General features: G+C 42.4%; 1 protein-coding gene across 10 annotated transcripts in view; it reads left to right on the top strand.

Annotated features, from left to right (window-relative positions):
* The window catches only part of HDAC4 (histone deacetylase 4), a 438,771-nt gene that overhangs the window by 43,094 nt on the left and 373,263 nt on the right, over nt 1–22,414 (top strand). For all 10 annotated transcript variants that reach the window (XM_005299905.3, XM_005299903.3, XM_008163408.3 and 7 more), the window contains one exon: nt 7,402–7,652. In XM_005299905.3, the coding sequence (XP_005299962.1) occupies nt 7,631–7,652 (22 nt within the window). In that variant the 5' untranslated portion in view covers nt 7,402–7,630. The remainder of the gene's footprint in view (nt 1–7,401; nt 7,653–22,414) is intronic.

The following is a 22,414-nucleotide window of genomic DNA, read 5'->3' as shown; positions in this document are numbered from 1 at the left end:
TATTACAAAAACTTTTTCACTAGGAGGGTGGTGAAGCACTGGAATGGGTTACCTAGGGAGGTGGTGGAATCTCCTTCCTTAGAGGTTTTTAAGGTCATGCTTGACAAAGCCCTGGCTGGGATGATTTAGTTGGGAATTGGTCCTGCTTTGAGCAGGGGGTTGGACTAGATGACTTCCTGAGGTCCCTTCCAACCCTGATATTCTATGATTCTATGATTCTTGTGGCAGTTACTTTTTTTCTGATCAATCAGAGATCTCAATACTCTAAATCAATCAAAAAACCCTTCTTAAAATTCCACCCTGACAAATTGGCACTATGGAGAACTCTAGAGTTTCTTTTCAAAGGTGTTTCTCCTTATCATTGGAATCAGGATATGATTCATAGGATCGTTCTCTACTCATCCTGTGGAAATAAGATTGCATCACTTAGGGCAAGTCTACAAGGCAAACTATTGCATGGCATGTCAAGGTATGATTTTACAGCACTCTAGCTTGCCATGCACTAACTTATACTGTAGACCCTAGTACAGTGCACTAAAAATTCCCTAGTGTACTTTGACGTATTGCTCTTTGAAATGGTAGTATGCCACAGTGCACTACGGAATTTTTAAAGCACTGTAGCAGGGTCCACCAGTGAGTTAGTAAACTTGATTGCTGTATATTCGCACCCTGGCTTGCCGTGAGTTAATTCGACGTGTAGGCAAGTGCTTATGTCTATGGAACTATCAAATCTTACCCATACGTTACTGTTTTCTTCAAGAAGTCGGATGTCTTATTCATGTCTTAAGCTGTCAGGAGTAAAGGTTTAGAGACTTTAGATGCAACAATTGTTGGATTCTGTTGTTGAGTCCTATGGGAAGGCTGAGGATATTCTCCTCTCGAGTTTGAGAGCACATTCCATAAGATCTGTTTTTAGTGCTTGGACAAAAAGGAATATTGTACTACTATCTTGTACTACTGTTTGGACTGCTTTTTAATGCTTAAATTGCTCATTCTAGGCTAAAGGATTAACTATGGCCTGGTCTACACTGGGGGGTTCGACCTCAGATGCACAATTTCAGCTGCGAGAATAGCGTAGCTGAAGTCGATGTATCTTAGGTCAACTTACCTCGCGTCCTCACAGCGCAGGGTCGACTGTCACCTCTCCCCCGTCGACTCTGCTTCCGCTTCTCGCCGCGGTGGAGTACAGGAGTCGACAGCAGAGCGATTGGGAATCGATTTATCGCATCTACATTAGACACGATAGATCGATCACTACCCATCGATCCGGCAGGTAGTGTAGACGTACCCTATGAATGAGAGTAGTTAATACTTCCTTACCTATAAATGTCTTCCTATGGCAGGAAATCCGTTGTTTCTTGCCCTTGTAAATGTTAGAAAAATGTCAGCATTTAGTTTTTTATAAGGCAAAGTCTGTTGGAGCTTTGATGCATTTACCAGTTTTTAGATAGGGGGAGTTGTTTGGTGCCAAGACTTCCCATCAGTGAGCTGCCTCAGTGTAGATGACCATGGTCCACACAACAGTCCATACCAGCCTAAAGGATTTCCTCTTATATGAGAGAGTGTTGCATACTGTGCTATTATAAGGGCCTGCTTTCTAACCCACAAATGCTTCTCATAGACAACCCCCTAATAACACACTTTTTAATTTATGGCAAATAATGTTTCTGTACTTTAGTGGCTTGCTTTTTGGTTTCATATTGTGTTTTGAGAAAGTTGTGTTTCTTAAAGCAAATTGATCCTTTTTAAAAGGCAAATGATACTGAAGAGTGAAATAATTCAGTAAGAATCTTTTTCATGGACAAAATACCACTTGATAGGTCTGCCATCCCGGGCTAAGGCAAAGCCCAACCCAAGTTCCTGCTGTCTAAGGTGAAATTGGAAGAGTCATTGTAGCACAGCCTCCCTCCTTAATCTACACAGACACAGGAGAACTCCTCTACTCTTTAGCTCTGTTTGCTCTGCTACTGAAACGAGTCTCTGCTATGCTTCCTATTGCTTTAACAATGCTGGAAAACAAGAAACTGACCACATCATTAGGCAGGAGTGATTGTTTCCTTTTAAAACAAAAAAATTAACATTTAATAAGAATCTTAATTTAAACTTCTAGTGCCCTCCAAAAAACCCTACATTGTGTGTGTGTGTGTGTGTATACAACCTTGGAGAGAGAGAGAATATATATGTTTAAACTACTTTGTCAAATCTGGAACTAACACAGCTAAATACAAGGTGGAACAGATTGTTAACTACTTATCCTAAACAATCTGTTCCACCTTGTATTTTGCTGTGACACTCTGCGTATATTTCCCAGACCTGAAGAAGAGCTCTGTGTAAGCTAAAAATCTTCTCTCGCCAACAGAGATTGGTCCAATAAAAGAGAGTACCTCACCTACTTTTTCTCTATAATCCTGGGACCAACATGGCTACAGGAACACTGCATATTGGAAGTAACATGGCCTGTGTCTACCATCACCCTGCTCGCTCTGGTTGTAGCTTGTACTACTATTGTCTACACTCAACCTACAGGTTCACTCCTGGGGGGGAATGGAATTCTGATTGGGATCTTGAGTCGCTATCGCACTTCCAATAAATAGCCAGTCTGGCATAAATCGAACTATCTGAACTATCCAAAACACCCAAAGCAACTGTGTAGTATCTGGTTGGGAAAAATGAAAAAAGTAATGTTGTATGAGCTGCCTGTGTGTGACTGGTGCTCCACTCAATGATAGGATGGTACTTCCTCCTGGCCGTTCTGGGGAATAACTGTCCAGGTCAATGCCTCCTCCCACAGTTGCATGCTGTCTCTTTACCTTTCTGCATCTGCGACCCTTCTCTTGCTCCATGACCTGTTGCTGCCTTTTCATGACTGGGCCCTCCAGGCAGGTCACCAAAGATTTCCCTTTTGGGGGTTGGAAAGTCTCTTCCCATAAATAGACTCAGGTAGTCTTCCTATTTACTTCCTCATAGTGGCACTCCCTCAGTGGCTGGCAGAGAACCCGGACCTGCCCTCTACTCTGGGTTCTGGCTCAGGGACCCTCTAGCTAGCAGTCAAGGTCAGTTCCCTTCTAGATCTTACTGCCTTTCCTTAAGCCAGGGGTGGCTAACCTGAGCCTGAGAAGGAGCCAGAATTTACCAGTGTACATTGCTAAAGAGCCACAGTAATATGTCAGCAGCCCCCCATCAGCTCTCCCCCACCCCCTGCTCCCAGTGCCTCCTGCCCACGGGCAGCCCCACTGATCAGCGCCTCCCACTCCCTCCCGATCAGCTGTTTCGTGGCATGCAGGAGGCTCTGGGGGTGAGCAGGGAGAACGAGGGCACTGCAGGCTCAGGGGAGGTGGTGAGAAGGGGTGTAGGGGGGGCAGGGCCTGTAGCAGAGCCAGGGGTTGAACAGTGAGCCCCGCCCCCAGCACATTGGAAAGTTGGCGCCTGTAGCTCTAGCCCTGTACAAGGAGCCGCATGTTAACTTCTGAAGAGCCAAATGTGGCTCCGGAGCCAAAGGTTGGCCACCCCTGTCCTCCCTTCCTGGCTCCCCCCAGGTATGTCAGTCCAAATGCACCTCCCTTCTCCCAGGGACTGATGGCAGACTTTCCCAGCAGTTCCCGCTGTGCTCCCAATTTCCTGACTCTCTAGCCCTAACCCAGCTCCTTCCTTCTCAGCTGGGCCCCCTCACTCAGTCAGGGGCTTGGCCACCTGATTCCCCTCAACAGTGACCTGTTGGGTTAATTAGCCCCTTCTCAATCTGCATGAACCCTTTGAGTAAGTGTGGGGTGAATATCCCATTACAGTGTCCCAAGAGAAGTTTTTTTTTTTTTTTTTTTAAATCAGTAAAACTTCTGCTGAATGTGAAAATTTCCACAAGAATGTGTAACACTGTAGGGGCACTTATGAAGAAAACAAAACTATAATGGACCCAAAGCAAGATAAAGCTGGTCTTCGCCTGAGGTGAAAAAGTAACATCTCAAGATCACAACTAGATTTCATAAGGAGATGGTCACAGTAATGATGTAAAACAATTGTGACTGGGATGGTAATGTTCTATAATTGTATGGAAAACTAGGTGACTATATTTTGGTAGATGGAGCTATCAACGTCAGTGACTGCATGAGTTATTGATAATTTTCTTACCTAGAGCTTGTAATCTCAATTGACTGACTTCTCAATTTGCAAACCTGAAGTGACCATGTCACAGAAAAAATAAATATAGATAAAAAATGAATGAATTGATGAATATATCTTAAAGGTCAAATCTTATTTTTCCTGTACTCAGTTCCCCATAATTAGTGCACTAAACTTCAAGGTTCTAATTAGCAGGAACATGGAAATTGTCACCAGCATTTCTTGTGTTCAATGGATCCCATTCAGCTAATATCTTCAAAATAAAAGATACAAAGACTAGATTGGCAGGTAAAGATGTAATTTATCAAGTAAGGACGTTTGTTAGTGTGACCTGCTGTAGAACTGTGTTGGACTTACCCTCTTAGCCTGAAGCAGGTGTTCATCTAGTCCTCTGATATCTTCCTGTTTCAAAGATGTTTGAAAACAAGGGAGGTACCAGAGGAATGGGGGGCAGGGCAGGTGTGTGTGTTCTGACTCAAGTGTGTGATCCTAGAAATTGTGGGTCCACTAAATCAGACTGGGGGCGGGAGGGGGTATTCCGTTAGCACTTGAGCATGTGCTTGAGCAAAATTTGGTCTAGTCTTTTCTATATCTTTGTTACTCTGGAAGAGTGAGTGAACATCATTTTAAAAGAATCCTTACTAAGGTAAACCTTAGCTCATTTAAGATGAAGTAAAATAAATTTTTTACTCTTTATCGTTGTTTCTATTCTGCATTTCATTGTTATTTAGACAGTGGAAATAGACAAAACCTGCTAATTCCATTTTCTGGCTCTTCTGTATCATTAGGCTAGCCCAGTGTATAGGCTTCAAAACATACGGCATGTACAACTGTCGTCATTTGAGTTAAAACATTATGCAAATTTTTTTATTCTTTTTGTAAAATCTTGTGCTTATGAAACCTAAATGTTGGGTCTAAATTGACCTGACAGTGTTCTTTTAATTTGCAGATTTTGCTGAGCTGGAAGGTATTTTGAAATCTAACAATCACAGAAACCTGGAGAGATTAGAGCAGTGGTTCTCAAGCTATCCAGACTATGCCTTTGAGGAGACTGATTTGTCTTGCGTACCCCAAGTTTCACCTCACTTAAAAACTACTTGCTTACTAAATTAGACATAAAAATACTAAAGTGTCACAGCACACGATTACTGACAAATTGCTTACTTTCTCATTTTTACCATATAATTTATAAAATAAAATGATTGGAATATAAATATTGTACTTACATTTCAGTGCATCTGAAGCTCGTGCCACTCCGCCCAGGGTTGAAACATGTAACTTAGCTTTGCGTGAGCCCCTGTGGTATGGGGCCCTAGGCAGTTGCCCTGTTTGCCACACCCAAATGCTGACTCTGGACTTGTGACCCCCCCCCCCCACCACCTATCCTGTGACACCCTCTGGGGGTCGCAACCCCCAGGTTGAGAAACACTGAACTAGGCAAATGTCCAGATTTAAATAAAATAAATAAATAAATAGAGAGAGAGAGAGATACCTATACCTATCGCATAGAACTGGAAGGGACCCTGAAAGGTCATCGAGTCCAGCCCCTTGCCTTCACTAGCAGGACCAAGTACTGATTTTTGCCCCAGATCCCTAAGTGGCCCCCTCAAGGATTGCACTCACAACCCTGGGTTTAGCGGCCAATGCTCAAACCCACTGAGCTATCCCTCCCCTCCCCTAGATGAGTTGATGTACCTCCAGAAGACCTCTGTGTACCCTCAGTGGTATGTGTACCACTGGATTAGAGTGTGGGCCAGAAATTGCATTTTTCAAGGTATTTCATGTCCTCTAATTCATAAAAAGAAAAATAATCCAAAACACATTCAAAATAGGCATAGAAACTTTGCAAGAGCTGACATTGAGACATCTCCGGTGCAGATGAATAGCAAATTAGAGACTTTTAATGCAATGTAACAGTAAAGGTCAGCCTTTTAGGGCACACGTGTTGAGGCATTATATTGCAAAGCAGGAACGTTCATTAATAGAGCAGGAACTATTTGCAATAGCGTCTTCAGTTTTGGCCACCTCGTTATCAGAAAGAAGTAACAAAATGACAATGATTGCAGGGATTAAAGAGATTGATACATGTGCATAAAAATTAAAATAATGAAGGTTTAGTTGTCTTAAGGGTTTGTCTAAACATAATCTAAACCACTTTAACTATACAGGTATAGGTAAGGTGAGACAACCTCCTTAATGTAGATAGTTTTACCTATATAAAGATGTTTATATCTGAACATCTTATTCCTATATGGGAAGAGGAATAAGCTATACCAATATAAGGCACCTTTATACCAGTATAACTGCATCCATATTAGGTCTTGTACTTGTACAAAATAGGCCTGCTCTTTACATAGGTATGAGTATCTAATGACAGCTATCTAAAAATGCTTGAAGGGTATAATACGAAAGAGAATGTCTTTGGGTGATACAATGGGTTGTAACTAGGATAAATAGATACATAGGATAAACAGAAATAAAATATGAAAAGGAAAAACTCAGGCTAAATATGAGGACTCAATTCCTCGCAGCAAGATCTCCCTGTGGAAATCTTTCAAGCTGTATGATAGAAGCACCATCTGTGGAGCATTTTAAGATTATACTGGACATACTTGCTACACCATATATTCAGGGGGCAAAGTTGCATTTTGAGAGGGTATACCAGATCAGATACTAGGTCTTCATCAAATGTATGACTTGGCAGAAGATTGAAAACAGCTGATTATTTTTTCGCCAATTTTACTTTCCCCTTTATAGAAAACATTAGCTGTTATTGTGTTGTTCCTATTTTTCATGCCTGAAGATTTTTCCCCATAACTTGGCATAGGGAAATATGATGACCTGCCATTTAGAAATCTTTCTTTGGATTTCTGTTGAGGCAAATGAGAACAGATGGATGAAGAGCAGTTACTACTCATACATATGGCTGAGTGTGGCTGTTGAAATATGGAAACTATTGGAAATGAAGTGGTTTCCTGCAGTACTGTTGAAATATCAGAATAATTAAAAAATAAACAAACTTTTGTTTAAGATATGTGTATTGAGAGGCTTTCTAACTATGGTTCATATTTATTTGCATTTTTCCTGTACTGTAATTACAAAACTTCTAAATAAAGACCACCTCTACACATTTTGAAGTCTCTCTTTTCAGGAACATATGTATGTTTACCTTTAAATGGTACCTCAATTTAAAAATTATACCAAAGAAACAATGTGTTTATTGTTTAACTTCTGCAGTTGTAAGAAACCTACTTTTCTAATATAATCTTTTTCTTATAATTACAGGTTCACATTCTGAAAACCATTTGAAGATATTCTGCCATCCTACTGGATTACTTTTGTTTACAGAACAGAATGTTATTCTGCCCTGGATTTAATTTGGTGTTTATGATTTAATCCCCCTTCTCTGTATGTCTATGTATTGGTGAAGCATTGGAGCTCTGCAGGGCTGCTGTTGCTTGTGTGGAAACTGATCCATTTTAAATCCCTTCCAAAGGACTAGACATTGCTAGCAATGAGCTCCCAAAGCCATCCAGGTAAGGAGAAAATTTCCTTCAGTATAAGAACAAAATAATCAGAAGAGCTGGCAAAAGAAAAACAATATGAGTGTTATCTTGCTGATTTCAAGTGGATTTTTTTTATTGTTGTGTTGGAAGAACTTTCACTTTTTGTGCTGAATGAACAATTTTTTGGGGTTACAATAGGTTTTTATTTTCTAACTTCTCTGTGTGAGCATATTTAATCTGAAAATGAAATTTGCAATAAAACTGGAGATTTTGATTGCATCCATATTAAATCTCACTCAAGAAATGTGGGGAATTATTTTTCCCTCTTACGTTTCTATCTGTTAAATTATGTATCATTAAACCTTTTAGCTGTTTCTCTGAGGAACTCACTTTTGCTCACCTATTTAATTCCTTTTAGAATTAAATACATTATACTGTACTATATGTATGTAAATGGTTTGTAGTTTCCATGGGATTGTGGTTCTGTTGGTGCTTCTCTTATCAATGATTTAACAAGTAAACTAGGTGACTTAACACCCTGTTTCCCCTTTAATGAGCAAAAATGCTTCTGTTAGAAGTTGACTGCCAAAATATCTTTGACCTTTGTAACACTGGTGTATTTTTGTCAAGAGCACCATGGTTAAATAATATTTTTCATATAAAACTACATATTACCATTTTCTCCTGGAAAAACTTGTAGGTATCCTGAGCCTATCCAACAATTTATAGCTTAAATTTTACTGTTGACTTTCTGTATTCGGCAAATCCCAGTTAACTGTTGTGTTAGGGAGACAGGTGTTTTTAATACAGTTGTTTTTAATACAGTTTAAACTGGCTAGTGGCTCAAATAGCTCTCTGAAACTTTGTCCTCAGAAAGACATAGATGAAACATACCTACAGTTTTCCAACTCCATGCGTAGTCTGTAATAGGTTTAAAATCAATAGGGGAATCTTGACATTCTGAAGAGATATTGTTTAGCTAAGGAAAAAGGATGACTCTTTGCAGTCTATTGAATTTGGGTAGGGAAACTAGTCTGGTCAGTTCTGCTTTCAGCTTGTCCTGCACTAACACAATGTTTTGTTAATCTTCCATTCTCAAAAAAATGGAAAGAACCCCCAAAATATGGCATTTCAATTTACGTTGGATTTTATAACTTTCCTTTTTTTGTTTTTGTTTATTGAAAAACCTTTATTTTAGGCCTAAATTACTTGGCATAGTATTATTTTAAATGTTTCTGATGCTGGGCGTAGAGCCAAGGAAGTCAGGTGGGAGATACTATATGGTGGTTTCCTCAGTAATACTGAGAATTGCCTCCACTGATTTAGGAGCCTAAATCAGGATGGAAGGGCCTAAAATTAGGTTCCTGTTTTTGAAAATCTTGGCCAAGAACTGAATAAGAGGTTAGCAGGTAACTAGAAGAAGCAGTTTCTTTATTTTAGCTCTTGAAGTTTACACTTGGCATTATGCAGTGTGGAGACTAGATATAGGTCTTGCTTTTTTAAAAACAAAATTTGTGTTGGAATATTTGCATGGCAAAACGGAAATTGCACAAATGACTCCAGTTTGAGTAGTTGCTGTGTGATGAACTGTATTCCAAACTAATGGATAGTTACTCTCTCTCTTGAAGCAGGAATGAGTTCTGTGGCTATTGGGCTTTCCCACATCAGTGGGATGCTGTGAAACATTTCTCAGAGAACTTCAGGGAAAAAGAAGACCTTCTTAGTAAATGCCTTTCTTGTTCCCCAGGAGCAACTTCCCGGTGATGTAACGGGAGGGGATGAATCTCCTTTAGTCATGCTGCTACCAGAAGTCTTGGTGAGGGTGGGGTAGCAGCCCAAGTGCTTCTTCTCACTTCTCCATCCCTTGCCATAGCTCATCTGCATTCTGCTGCTGTTAGAGATATTAGCATCCAGGGCCTTGCCTTCATCAATTTTTATAGGTAGTTGCTACTCCTGGCTCCGCCCCTTACTGATGACACAGAAAAGAATTCTTTCCTAAGAGGAGGGACATTTGGAAACCTCTAAAAGCGAAGTAGTTAAGGCCAGTTTTGATTTGTATTTGTTTTATTATGACTTTCACTCTTTCACAGTCACCAAACAAATAATTCTAGCACAGTTTATCCTGAAATGCTTTTCTTGTATGCCTAATTGAGTCCCACTCACTGCTTGTATGTTACTTTAAACTGTTTTGGCACTTGCCATCTGAACGCTTTAGAGTTAAAAGATCTCTTAAAGACTGATTTATGTTTAAAAATCAGCACTTGAAAATTCTATGAATGTTTGGAGTAATGACCAAACTTGGTCATTCCAAACATGGACTATGTATTGCAAATTAAGTATTTGGTACATAAGTGGAGTTGTATATAGAGTGTCATTACTGATGTGAATGAGAGTGCCTTAGGAAACATGGGGCACACTGATACAATTGAAACACTCATCTCTGCTGGCATGATTCTAGTTTCATCTGGCTCCTTTTTCTTTTGGTGTAGGGTATTTAGGGAAATAAAGAAAATCTGCGGTGTGAGGGAGAATGACCTTGCCATTGTGTGTGTAGGGTGATGTTCAGTACATGCTTTATACAGCTCTTAGAAGGGACCATTTAATCTTGAGCCTTGATTCCTATCATGTTACCTTAATACCTGGCAAGATAATTGCATCTCTAGTCAAAATAAAAGGTCAGGATTAAAAATGAGGCAAACATGAAGTGACAGAAGGTTTTTCTCTTCTTCCTCCCTCTCCAAACTTACCACAACTGGGATGTGTAGAAACAGGGCTATAAGATTGTGGTATAGATGAATCAAAAACTTTGTTTGAAAAGGCGGTATATATTGGAGAATGGGAATACGTTGAAGAGCATTCATCAAACATGCATGGTCTACTAAGGACTGTAGCACCATCCAGAGTGACCACAGTGAATGGTGTCACACCAGGCATTTGTGTAGTGAAGTACCCAAATCTGGCTCAGTCCTGCAAATCCATGAATCTGTGGGGCAGTCCTGTGGGTGGTACCAGGTAGGGCCAGGGCTTGCTCCTCTTCACGTGTTGGAGAGTTTGGGAGCACAGTGTGCTGTGATTGTCCATCCTGGAGACATGACTGAAGAGTACGCAATGTCGCTTTTCAATATAATGGGCAGCTAAAAGAATGCCAGATCTGAGATTGACATTCACACAAAGTCAAACCACTACATTCTTAGGATTTGGCACTGGCAGCACATATGGAATGCCTCTTGCCACTCCAAGTAAGAGGGTCCAGGTTTCTGACCCATATAGCAGCACATGTAGTACACTAGTTTGATATATCCTGAACTTTGTCTGAGCGCAAAGATGTTTTTGCATCCATATGCAAGACCAGGACTTTATGCAGGAGGTTGCAAGGCCTCTTCATCAAAAAAATGTCTGGTTTGTGACCATTTGAACTCTACAGCCTAGGTAGAAGAACTACTCCATGTTCTCCACAGTACTTGGCTCCCCCTGCATTTGGAGTTCTAGTGGCCTAGCCCCCACGTTCTAGATCTTGGTCTTCTGCCATGAGATGTTCAACCCCATAGTGTGGGTGGTGTCTTGGAGACCTTGGAAAGTGGGACTGAAATTCTGACTTCTCTAAAGCAAGGTAGCGTCGTTGGCATAGTCTTGGCTAAGTCTTGGCTATAAACTTGCCTTGACCAACCTTGATTCTGATATTTGGAGTGGCAAGTCCTGAAATCCACACAGTAGCTTGACAGAGTAGTGCCAGGGTAAGACTGCATCCCTGATATACGCCTGAGGTTGTGTATAAATGTGGTGAAAACCATGAACCAACTCTCGCTCTTGTGCCGGTACTGATGTGAAGATAGAGCATCAAATTTAGTGCATTGGCTGGATGCAAAATAATTGGAATAACTACTCCTTCAATTGCTGGATTATACAACTTCCTTGCTAGAGTACAGTAATTAGCTTGTTTTTTGAGCGCTCATAGATATTGTGACCAATTCCTATACTATTCAGTTTTGTTGGAGGAAAATATGGTGCTGCTTATTCTCATGTTCTGGAAAAAAAATAGTTGGAGTAGGAAGAATTATATAATACTGGAATAGATCATATTGAGATTATTGCAAAATTTAACTAAGAAAATTAGGCTAATCAAGGTAGTATTTAGGGTCATAAAGATTAAAGTGAGCAAAGGCATATCTAATTTCACATCTAGTGACATGCCTTGTAGTTTAAGCTTGTCTTCATGTAATAAACAGCTTCTTTTAGAATCCAACATATTTAGTGATTATTTTGTAACATGTTGCTATGTTAGTGGAAAAGACTATATTTAAATCTTTCTTTCTTCCCTTTCTTTCTTTCCTGTGGGTATTTGACCAGCTGTTTAAGCAAACAGGTTAGACTGGACCTCATTATCGTGTATTTACCCCTCAGTGTTACTTCTAGTGTTATGAATTGGCTTGTAGCACTGTTGTCAATATGCTTCCCAAGACACTGAAACATAATTTCTAAGCTATGGCTAGTGAGTCTGAATTCCACTCTTGTAGCCAACTGGGCTTTATAACCTATGCTTGCTTAACTTTGATTTTTTTTTTTTATAATTTTTTTTCTTAATGGAAGTGGAATAGTGAGTATTTAGTCATCTTGTATCAAATGAAAAGTCTTAGAAAGGTGCTTTGACTTTATCCTTCCTTGGGGCTCCTTAGTTCCAGTAAGACTTGTTGTAGCATGTTGTTGAGAATAGGTTACAACAGGTTTGGTTGCAAATACTTGGTTGCAGGAGAATGTGTTGTTAGTGACAACTTTAGTGAACTTTGGTCCTGTGACAAAAAGATGACTTGCAGCTGCTTCTTTAAAAAATAAATAAATAAATCAATAAAGTTTAGATCCATATTAGTTGCTCATTATGTGCAAACTTAAATTAGAACTGAAAGAATATTTGGAAATTCCTTTCTTCTTTGCTCTCCAACAAATCCCTTTACTTGGGATGGTGACATTTCTTCCACACTTTTAGATGGCCATGAAATGCAGAATCTTCAAGTCTGGGCTTGGAAAGGAAAGTAAGTGAAAGAAACTGTTGTTCAGATATTTTACTTGAAAATAATACATCCATAATTCTACATATCTATCCTGCTACGAATCTATTGACTATTTATTTTACTAAAGGCTGTTAGCTGGCATAAGAATGATTGATTGGAACTCTACTTTTTAGGTAAACAAGAATATATAATGTAAGACTTTTCAGATTGCTTTTTTCCTTATGTGGGGGCTGTTTATCTTACTGTCCTCTGTAGTTTTCATCACTGTAGTGCAGTGGTTCTCAAACTTCATTGCACCACGACCCCCTTCTTACAACAAAATTACTACATGACCCCGGGTGGGAGGAGTGTCTTATCCTGAGGCCTGTCTTCCCGGGTAGAGTAGAGGGGGCCAGAGCCCGAGCCCCACCACTCTGGGTAGGGGTGGAGCTTGGGCTTCAGCCCTGGGTCCCAGCAAATCTAATGCTGGTCGTGGTGACCCCATTAAAATGGGGGTCATGACCTACTTTTGGGTCCCAACCGACCATTTGCGAGCTGCTGCTGTAGTGTCTAAGTACCACCTAGATAAATTAAATCTGCATGGCAGTATTCTCAGTGGACTTCAAGGAGACTTCTTGTATTTTTGGGTATGTTGGTCAAGGAACCAACTAGGGGAAGAGCTTTTCTTGACCTGCTGCTCACAAACAGGGAAGAATTAGTAGGGGAAGCAAAAGTGGATGGGAACCTGGGAGGCAGTGACCATGAGATGGTCGAGTTCAGGATCCTGACACAAGGAAGAAAGGAGAGCAGCAGAATACGGACCTTGGACTTCAGAAAAGCAGACTTTGACTCCCTCAGGGAACAGATGGGCAGGATCCCCTGGGAGAATAACATGAAGGGCAAAGGGATCCAGGAGAGCTGGCTGTATTTTAAAGAATCCTTATTGCGGTTGCAAGAACAAACCATCCCGACGTGTAGAAAGAATAGTAAATCTGGCAGGCGACCAGCTTGGCTAAACAGTGAAATCCTTGCTGATCTTAAACGCAAAAAAGAAGCTTACAAGAAGTGGAAGATTGGACAAATGACCAGGGAGGAGTATAAAAATATTGCTCAGGCATGCAGGAGTGAAATCAGGAAGGCCAAATAACACTTGGAGTTGCAGCTAGCAAGAGATGTTAAGAGTAACAAGAAGGGTTTCTTCAGGTAAGTTAGCAACAAGAAGAAAGTCAAGGAAAGCGTGGGCCCCTTAATGAATGAGGGAGGCAACCTAGTGACCGAGGATGTGGAAAAAGCTAATGTACTCAATACTTTTTTTGCCTCTGTCTTCACGAACAAGGTCAGCTCCCAGACTGCTGCATTGGGCAGTATGGGGAGAAGGTGACCAGCCCTCTGTGGAGAAAGAAGTGGTTCAGGACTATTTAGAAAAACTGGACGTGCACAAGTCCATGGGGCCGGATGTGCTGCATCCGAGGGTGCTAAAGGAGTTGGTGGATGAGATTGCAGAGCCATTAGCCATTATTTTTGAAAACTCATGGCGATCGGGGGAGGTCCCGGATGACTGGAAAAAGGCTAATGTAGTGCCCATCTTCAAAAAAGGGAAGGAGGAGGGTCCGGGGAACTACAGGTCAGTCAGCCTCACCTCAGTCCCTGGAAAAATCATGAAGCAGGTCCTCAAGGAATCAATTTTGAAGCACTTAGAGGAGAGGAAAGTGATCAGGAACAGTCAGCATGGATTCACCAAGGGCAAGTCATGCCTGACTAACCTAATTGCCTTCTATGAGGAGACAACTGGCTCTGTGGATGAGGGGAAAGCAGTGGATGTGTTATTCCTTGACTTTAGCAAAGCTTTTGATACGGTCTCCCACAGTATTCTTGCCGCCAAGTTAAAGAAGTATGGGCTGGATGAATGGACTGTAAGGTGGATAGAAAGCTGGCTAGATCGTCGGGCTCAACGGGTAGTGATCAATGGCTCCATGTCTAGTTGGCAGCCGGTTTCAAGCGGAGTGCCCCAAGGGTCGGTCCTGGGGCCGGTTTTGTTTAATATCTTTATTAATGATCTGGAGGATGGTGTGGACTGCACTCTCAGCAAGTTTGCAGATGACACTAAACTAGGAGGCGTGGTAGATACACTAGAGGGTAGGGATCGGATACAGAGGGACCTAGACAAATTAGAGGATTGGTCCAAAAAACCCTGATGAGGTTCAACAAGGACAAGTGCAGTGTCCTGCACTTAGGACGGAAGAATCCCATGCACTGCTACAGACTAGGGACCAAATGGCTAGGTAGCAGTTCTGCAGAAAAGGACCTAGGGGTCACAGTGGACGAGAAGCTGGATATGAGTCAACAGTGTGCTCTTGTTGCCAAGAAGGCTAACGGCATTTTGGGCTGCATAAGTAGGGGCATTGCCAGCAGATAGAGGAACGTGATTGTTCCCCTTTATTCGACATTGGTGAGGCCTCATCTAGAATACTGTGTCCACTTTTGGGCCCCACACTGCACGGAGGATGTGGAAAAATTGGAAAGAGTCCAGCGGAGGGCAACAAAAATGATTAGGGGTCTGGAGCACATGATTTATGAGGAGAGGCTGAGGGAACTGGGATTGTTTAGTCTCCAGAAGAGAAGAATGAGGGGGGGATTTGATAGCAGCCTTCAACTACCTGAAGGGGAGTTCCAAAGAGGATGGAGCTAGGCTGTTCTCAGTGGTGGCAGATGACAGAACAAGGAGCAATGGTCTCAAGTTGCAGTGGGGGAGGTCTAGGTTGGATATTAGGAAACACTATTTCACTAAGAGGGTGGTGAAGCACTGGAGTGCGTTACCTAGGGAGGTGGTGGAATCTCCTTCCTTGGCGGTTTGTAAGGCCCGGCTTGACAAAGCCCTGGCTGGGATGATTTAGCTGGGAATTGGTCCTGCTTTGAGCAGGGGGTTGGACTAGATGACCTCTTGAGGTCCCTTCCAACCCTGATATTCTATGATTCTATGTCTCCCCTATCATTCCTTAATCCCACTTCTGAAACATGTTTTAAAATACACATGTTTAGTATATCAGAGCCCATTGTTTAACTATCTGGCCCTCCAGTTGATTTCCCTTTCTCCCCTCTCCCTCCCCACCAAGAAAAAATCCTGGAACCTTAATTTTTAATGTTGTTTGGTACCTTAATCAGCATAGATTGTTCTAGGGGACATACTATCCATAAAGATTCTTTTAAAAAGAAACACTTCAAGTTAATCACTCAACTGATTTGTATGTGTCTTAAATTCACTTTATTGTAAAAGAAATGAATATTTTCATGTTCAATGAAGGGTTTTGTTTATGAAATGTTCTCTTGCTAATTTTTGAGAGTGTAACATTTGCATTCATGTTGCTTCTTAAAAGCTACTTTTGCAGAGATGCAAATTTTAAGTTCTGAAATACTAAATGCTTGATTAAGAATATTGAATTTTAAGAATGAGTTGCATATACGAAAGTTCTGCAGAAAGATCATTTAAAAACAAGTGAGAGCAGTTTCATATGCAAAGCTTCATAATTGCAGAGCACTGGCAAAACAAGTTAGTCACACGTTGTGATCCGCTAGATTAATAAAGTACTTTCTTATGACATGTTATCTGAGCAGGTGGAAGAAGCCACACTACTTTTTTATTCCATAGTTCAATCAGACATGGAACATTGTTTCATGCAGTATACATACGAACCTCTTTCCTATTTAATCAGTTATTCTCTCTAAAGCATTTTACGCCATAAATTAAATATTTTACATGCTGTTTTCTAAAGGCTAAGAAGTTTGTGTTAAAGATGCATCTCAAGATGGGTTTTAAATGAGTGACCTATTTTCTGGCAATAAAGAACTTTTGAAAAAGTTGTATTGAGGCAAAAATGTTCTTTTAATAAACAGAAAAAAAGTCTTTTAAACTCTAAGCACAGCATGTCCAAGTATCATCGTCCTTTTTGAACTGTACTTCAGAAGAGTATGTTTCTTTTCCTTCCTGGGCAACTGATATTCCATGATCCATTACAACTGGATTATTCTTTCTCGTTTTCCAACTATGGAAGCTCCTCCGTTTTTAAATTCTCTCTCAGTTTACAATGTAGTGCTAGCAAGTAGAGCTGTTCAGAGAATTTACTGCCTCTAACTCAGGTCTTGTCTTCACTACCGGGGTAAATTGACCTAAATTATTCTACTCCAGCTACGGGAATGACATATGCATTCCACTCTAGGTGTGTGCACGCGCTGAGCACAGTCGGCAGAAATTTTTCCCTCAGTGGTATCCATTGGCACGGCTCAAACGCTCTCTGCTGACGCACACTTATAGCACTGGTGTAAAGTGACCGGCTGTCCTCGCGGCCCCTCAATTCCTATTTACTGCCCATGATGGTCACTGGAACTGCTATCCTTGCTTTGCAAGCTCTTTAAGTGGTGGTGGTCTTAGTTGTAGTCAGTTTTAGCTAGGTTTAATGAAATTCTATAATTTTGTGTTGTAGTGGAGTTTTTTGTCTGTTCCCTGGTGCCAAGGCATGCATCTTTTGGCAGGCTTCAAGCCCTGTGCCTCATGCAACAAGACAGACTTGTCATCTTCCAAGCTGGAGGTTGGGTCTTACTCCTTCTGTCCGAGGAGTCGTTCTTGTTACTCCTCCAAGCATTTTTATCGTTCATGGACCCAGGAACAGGAGTACCATCAAGTTCATGCTGAGGAGGTCACAGTGGCCCTTTTGGAACCCAGAGTGGTTCCTCTCCAGTTTTCAGGGCTCTTAGATGTCCTGGGAAAGGTAGATGGCATTGTCCCGTCAGGCAGCACCCAGTCCAGACTCCTAATACCTTGCCCAGTACTGAACTTTGCCAGCTCAATGGGATCCTGCTGAGGTGGAAAGGGAGGAACAGCATTCGCCACTGGTGCTGGTCTCTGCCTTCCCAGACGAGGCAGTTTCAGAAGGGGGCATGTTGCCTCTCCTGGATGACTATACGGCCCACCAAGAGTTGTTGAAGAGGGTGGTCTTAAATCTGGACGTACACAGAGAGGTAGGGAAAGTGGCCTCCCATTGTCTAGTTGATATTTTAGCTGCTGTGGACCTGTCAAAAGAAGCCTTGTCTCTAAGTGAGGCTATTATGTACCCTGTTACTACCTTGTGGTAGACCCCTGCGTCCTCCCCCCCCCCCCCCCCGCGTCAAAAAGGACTGAACAAAAGTACTTTGTTCAGGACCAGGGTTATGAGTTCCTGTACATCCATCCCCCATTCTCTACCCCTGTCCTCGGGGATCCTTTGTGATATCTGCTGCCATTGAGAGAGAAAGGCAGGGTCATCAGGGTGCAACCCCAAAGTCAAAAGACTCCAAGAAATTAGACCTGTTCAGTAGGAAAGTTTATTCCACCGGGGGTGCATGGATGGGATTTACAACCTCATGCAGTAGGTGCTGCTGGGCAGGTATGATTTTAATATGTGGGACTCCATGCAGAAATGCAAGGACTTGCTGTCATAAGAAGCTAGGCAAGAGTTCTCTTTGCTGGTGGACAAGGGAAAATATGTGACTAGGGCCATGTTGCAAGCTGCTTTGGATGTGGCTGACTTGGCAGCCATGTGTATGGCTTCTGCAGTGGCTATGTGCAGAAGTTGGTTGCTATAGTCCTCTGGGCTCCCACTGGAGGTCCACTAAATCCTTCAGGACTACCTTTCAAAGGAGCTTTGCTCTTTTCAGAACAGACTGATGCAAAGCTTTATGGTTTAAAAGACTCCAGGGTGACCCTTAAGTCCTTTGGATTGTACATACCAGCTCCTTCAAGGAAGCACTGCAGGCTCAACAGCCCATCCGCTACTTGGCCCCGGCTGCCAATCAAGATCCGCAGCGAAAGAGAAGCAGGGGTTTTAGGTGTAGGCCACCACCTGCTTGTACTTCGATGTCGATGTCTGCCCCACCCTGACATCCATGGGTTTCTAAGCAGGCGTTTTGATGGGATGCTCAAGGATGCTGTATCAGTTCCTTTGATGCCAGACCCTGTTTCTCCTTCATTTTGCAAACTGCCTTTCCCATTTCCTCAGTGTGTGATCCCATGTCACCACAGACGATTGCCTGTTGAGCACAGGGGAAGTGGGATACACCCTCCAGTTTTTCTACCCCTCCATTCCACCCTCCCTCCCCTCTCCCTCATGAGAGACCCTGCTCACAAAGAACTTCTGGTCCAGGAAATTCAATCTTTCCTTTGGGTGGGAGCCATGAAAGAGGTTCTGCAAAATTTAAGATGGAAGTGGTTCTATGCCAGTTATTTCCTAATCTTGAAAGCCAACAGAGGTCTCAGACCAATTTTAGATATGTCAACTCAACAACTGTCTCAAAAAGATAAAGTTCCGCATGGTCACTCTGGCATCCATTATCTCTCTCCCTGGATCCCAGGGATTGGTATGCCACCCTTGATTTAAAAGACTCCTATTTTCATATACTGATATACCAAGGACACAGAAGATTTCTCAGTCACTCTCTTTCAATTCACAGTCCTCCCATTCGGCCTGTCTGCAGCTCTGCGGGTATTCATGAAATTTATGGTGGTATTGGCCGCTTTCTTGAAGAGGTTGGGGTGCATGTCTTCCCTTATCGAGACAACTGGCTTGTCAAGGGCCGGTCCAGGGCCCAGGTAGTGTCCAATGTTCAACTCATCCAGCCGATGTTCAAGGCCATAGGCCTCTTGATAAATGCAGAAAAGTCTGCCCTCACTCTTGTGCAGAAGATAGAGTTCAGTGGGGCAGTGTTACTTGACTCAGGCCTGGGCCTACCTTCCAGATTTACATTTCCAGTCAATCGTACCACTGATAATGCATCTTAAATATCATCCAATCACAACAGCTCGAAATTGTATGAGGCTTTTAGGGCACATGGCCTCATGTTCCTCTGCAACACGCAGTGCTGCTCCTCAGACCCCTCCAGATGTGGCTGGCCTCAGTATATTTGCTAAACCACAACCATTTGGACAGTGTACTCATGGTACCTCTTTGGTTCTCATCTCCCTTAATTGGAGGTTGAATCTGCTCACACTGTGGTTGTTCCCTTTATGTGCCCTCTTCTCAGGCACTTCAATACTAGGAGTGGGGAGCTCACCTGGGGCCCCTCCGAACTCAAGGCCTTTGATCTCTGATGGAACTTCCTTGACACTGATGTGGAATGAAACTGAGTGGTTTGCCTGGCCTGTCCAGCCTTCCCGTCCCACATTATGGACAAAAACTTGTCCATGAGAACAACATTGCTGCCATGTTTCATCTCAACAGGGAAGGAGGAGCTCGCTCTTTCCGTCTTTGTCAAGAAGTGATGCAGCTATGGGAGTTTTTGCATAGCCCACTTAATCTCAAGGCCTCTTACCTTCCAGGAACACAAAACAAGCTGGCAAATCACCTCAGCAGGTCTTTCTCCAGTCGCCATGAGTGGTCCCTTTGCCTGGATGTGGCAAGAGACATTTTCCAGCAGTGGGGGACTCCTTGGATAGACCTATTTCCAAACAAGTATAACAAAGTGTCACCAATTCTGCTTTGTGAGGCCACAGTCTGGGTTCTGTCAGGGAATCCTTTCTGCTACCTTGGACGGGATGTCTTTACTATGCTTTTTCCTCACATCCTGCTCATGCACAGGGTGCCACTAAAGATCTAGCGGGACCAGGCCTGGGTTATTCTGATAGCTGCAGCATAGCCCCATCAACACTGGTTCTCCACTCTGCTCCAATCCCACTTCCGTTGTACCCAGACGTGATCTCTCAGGACTATGGTCAGCTGCTCCACCCAAACCTGAGCTTAGTTCACCTAATGCCTAGAAGCTCCAGGGCTTAATCCCAGAGAGCAGGCTTGCTCGAAGCAAGTTTGTCAGGTCCTACTAGGTAGTAGAAAGCCCTCCACCAGGGCCACTTATCTCTTAAAGTGGAAATGATTCTCTGTTTGGCCATCCCAATGTGGAATCTCACCCACACGTTTATCCATACATGACATACTTGAATATCTGTTGGACCTGAAACAGCAAGGCACAGCGATCTCTTCTGTCAAGTTTCATCTTGCAGCAATATCAGCTTTCTATCCGTGGGTGGATAAGTGGTCCTTTTTTTTTTCTTCAAATGACATGTCTGTCTGATTCCTCAAAGACTTAGAAAGGCTATGTCCTCAAATAAGAGAGCCAGTTCCCACGGGACCTGAGCTTGGTATTATCAAAACTTATGGGACCACTGTTTGAACCTTTGGCAATTTGCTCCTTCTTATACCTCTCTTGGAAAGTGGTTTTCTTGGTGGCCATTACTTTGGCCAGAATGTGCCTTCACATCAGAGTCTCTGCGCACAGTTGTTTTTAAAGATAAGGTGTATTTACATTCTCACTCCAGTTTCCCTCCAAAATTGGTTTCACAGTTTCATAGCAACCAGGCAATCTAATTACCTGTCTTTTACCTGAAGTCGCATGCAACTAGGACTGAATGTTTCCACTCACTGGATGATAGATGAGCCCCAGCTTTCTACATAGAAAGAACTAGACCATTCTGAAAGTCCATTCATCTGTTTATAGCTGAAATGATGATGAAGGGTCTTCCAATCTCTTCAGACAACTTCCTCCTGGATCACTTAATCTATTCGTACTTGTTATGGTCAGGCAGGTGTTTTGCCACCCGCTAACCTTACTGCTCATTTCACAAGGTCACAAGCATCCTCAGCAGCATTTGTAGTGTTGATCCCTATTCAGGACACTCGTAAAGCAGCAACCTGGTTATCAGTGCATATGTTCTCTTCCCATTATGCCATCACTTAGCATTCCAGAGATGATGCCAAATTTGGTAAAGATATTCTGCAATCAGTGTATCTATGAACTCTGATCCCTCCACCTATTCAACTGCTTGGGGAGTCTGTGACATTCTGTATCCCAAAGCAACACCCTGGCAACCCCATATTTACCATGGTGATATGCTGGATATGTTTCATATGAAGTATGTCATGTAAGGTATCAATGGAAAAATTATGATGTGCTGAATAGGATTACCCTATTTGTATGCATGTATCATTTTATATCTAAAGTTATGAATATTGACTGTCTACTAGTAACACCCACAAGGTAGTTTACATCCGATCTAGCCAGCACATTGTGGGTGAACCATTCAAGGTAGTGGCCCATTAAGAAACACAATAAGCCTTAGAAGAAGCTGATTCCCATTTGATGGACTTTCCTATGAACATTCTAGCCAGAATATGGGTAATGGCCCCTGCTATGACTCATCAAAGTATGCAAGGGCATTTGACGCTGGACTCCATCTTGTGCTTGTGCTTTTCCACTAACTGTGCTGGGGGTTTTGTTTGGGACAGTGAAGTTCCCTCCACATGGAATAAGCTATAAAAGGGGGAAGTTACATCATCAGTTGGCCTCAGTCCCCCCACAACTCAACACCTGGAAAGACGTCTGGAAAACAGAGGACTTGGACTGGGGAGGTGGTCCCAGGCAGGAAAGAGGGAATCCTGGCCTGTGTATGGAACATTGATGAACTGTTTGTACCATCAGGGTGAGACGCTGCTTGATTCAAATCCTGTCTAGTCAATAGAACTCAGATTGTGATTTTGTTTTATTTCTTAGGTAATCTACTTGATCTGCACACTTATTACTTATAATCACTTAATCTATCTTTCTGTAGTTAATAAATCTGTTATATATATATTTTTTACCTAAAACAGCATGCTGCTTGGTGCAGGTCCTCTCCAAGCTGAGAGGGGGTAGACTGGGTAATAAACTTACACTGGTCAGGCTTCTGACCAGGCAAGAGGGTACAGCTCTGGGGTCTTGGGATGGGGAGCTGGGGGGAACTGGCTGGAG

Source organism: Chrysemys picta, chromosome 11 (genome assembly GCF_011386835.1).
Source record: "Chrysemys picta bellii isolate R12L10 chromosome 11, ASM1138683v2, whole genome shotgun sequence".
Classification (NCBI taxonomy): domain Eukaryota; kingdom Metazoa; phylum Chordata; order Testudines; family Emydidae; genus Chrysemys; species Chrysemys picta.
This window is presented reverse-complemented; position numbering and strand designations above follow the sequence as displayed.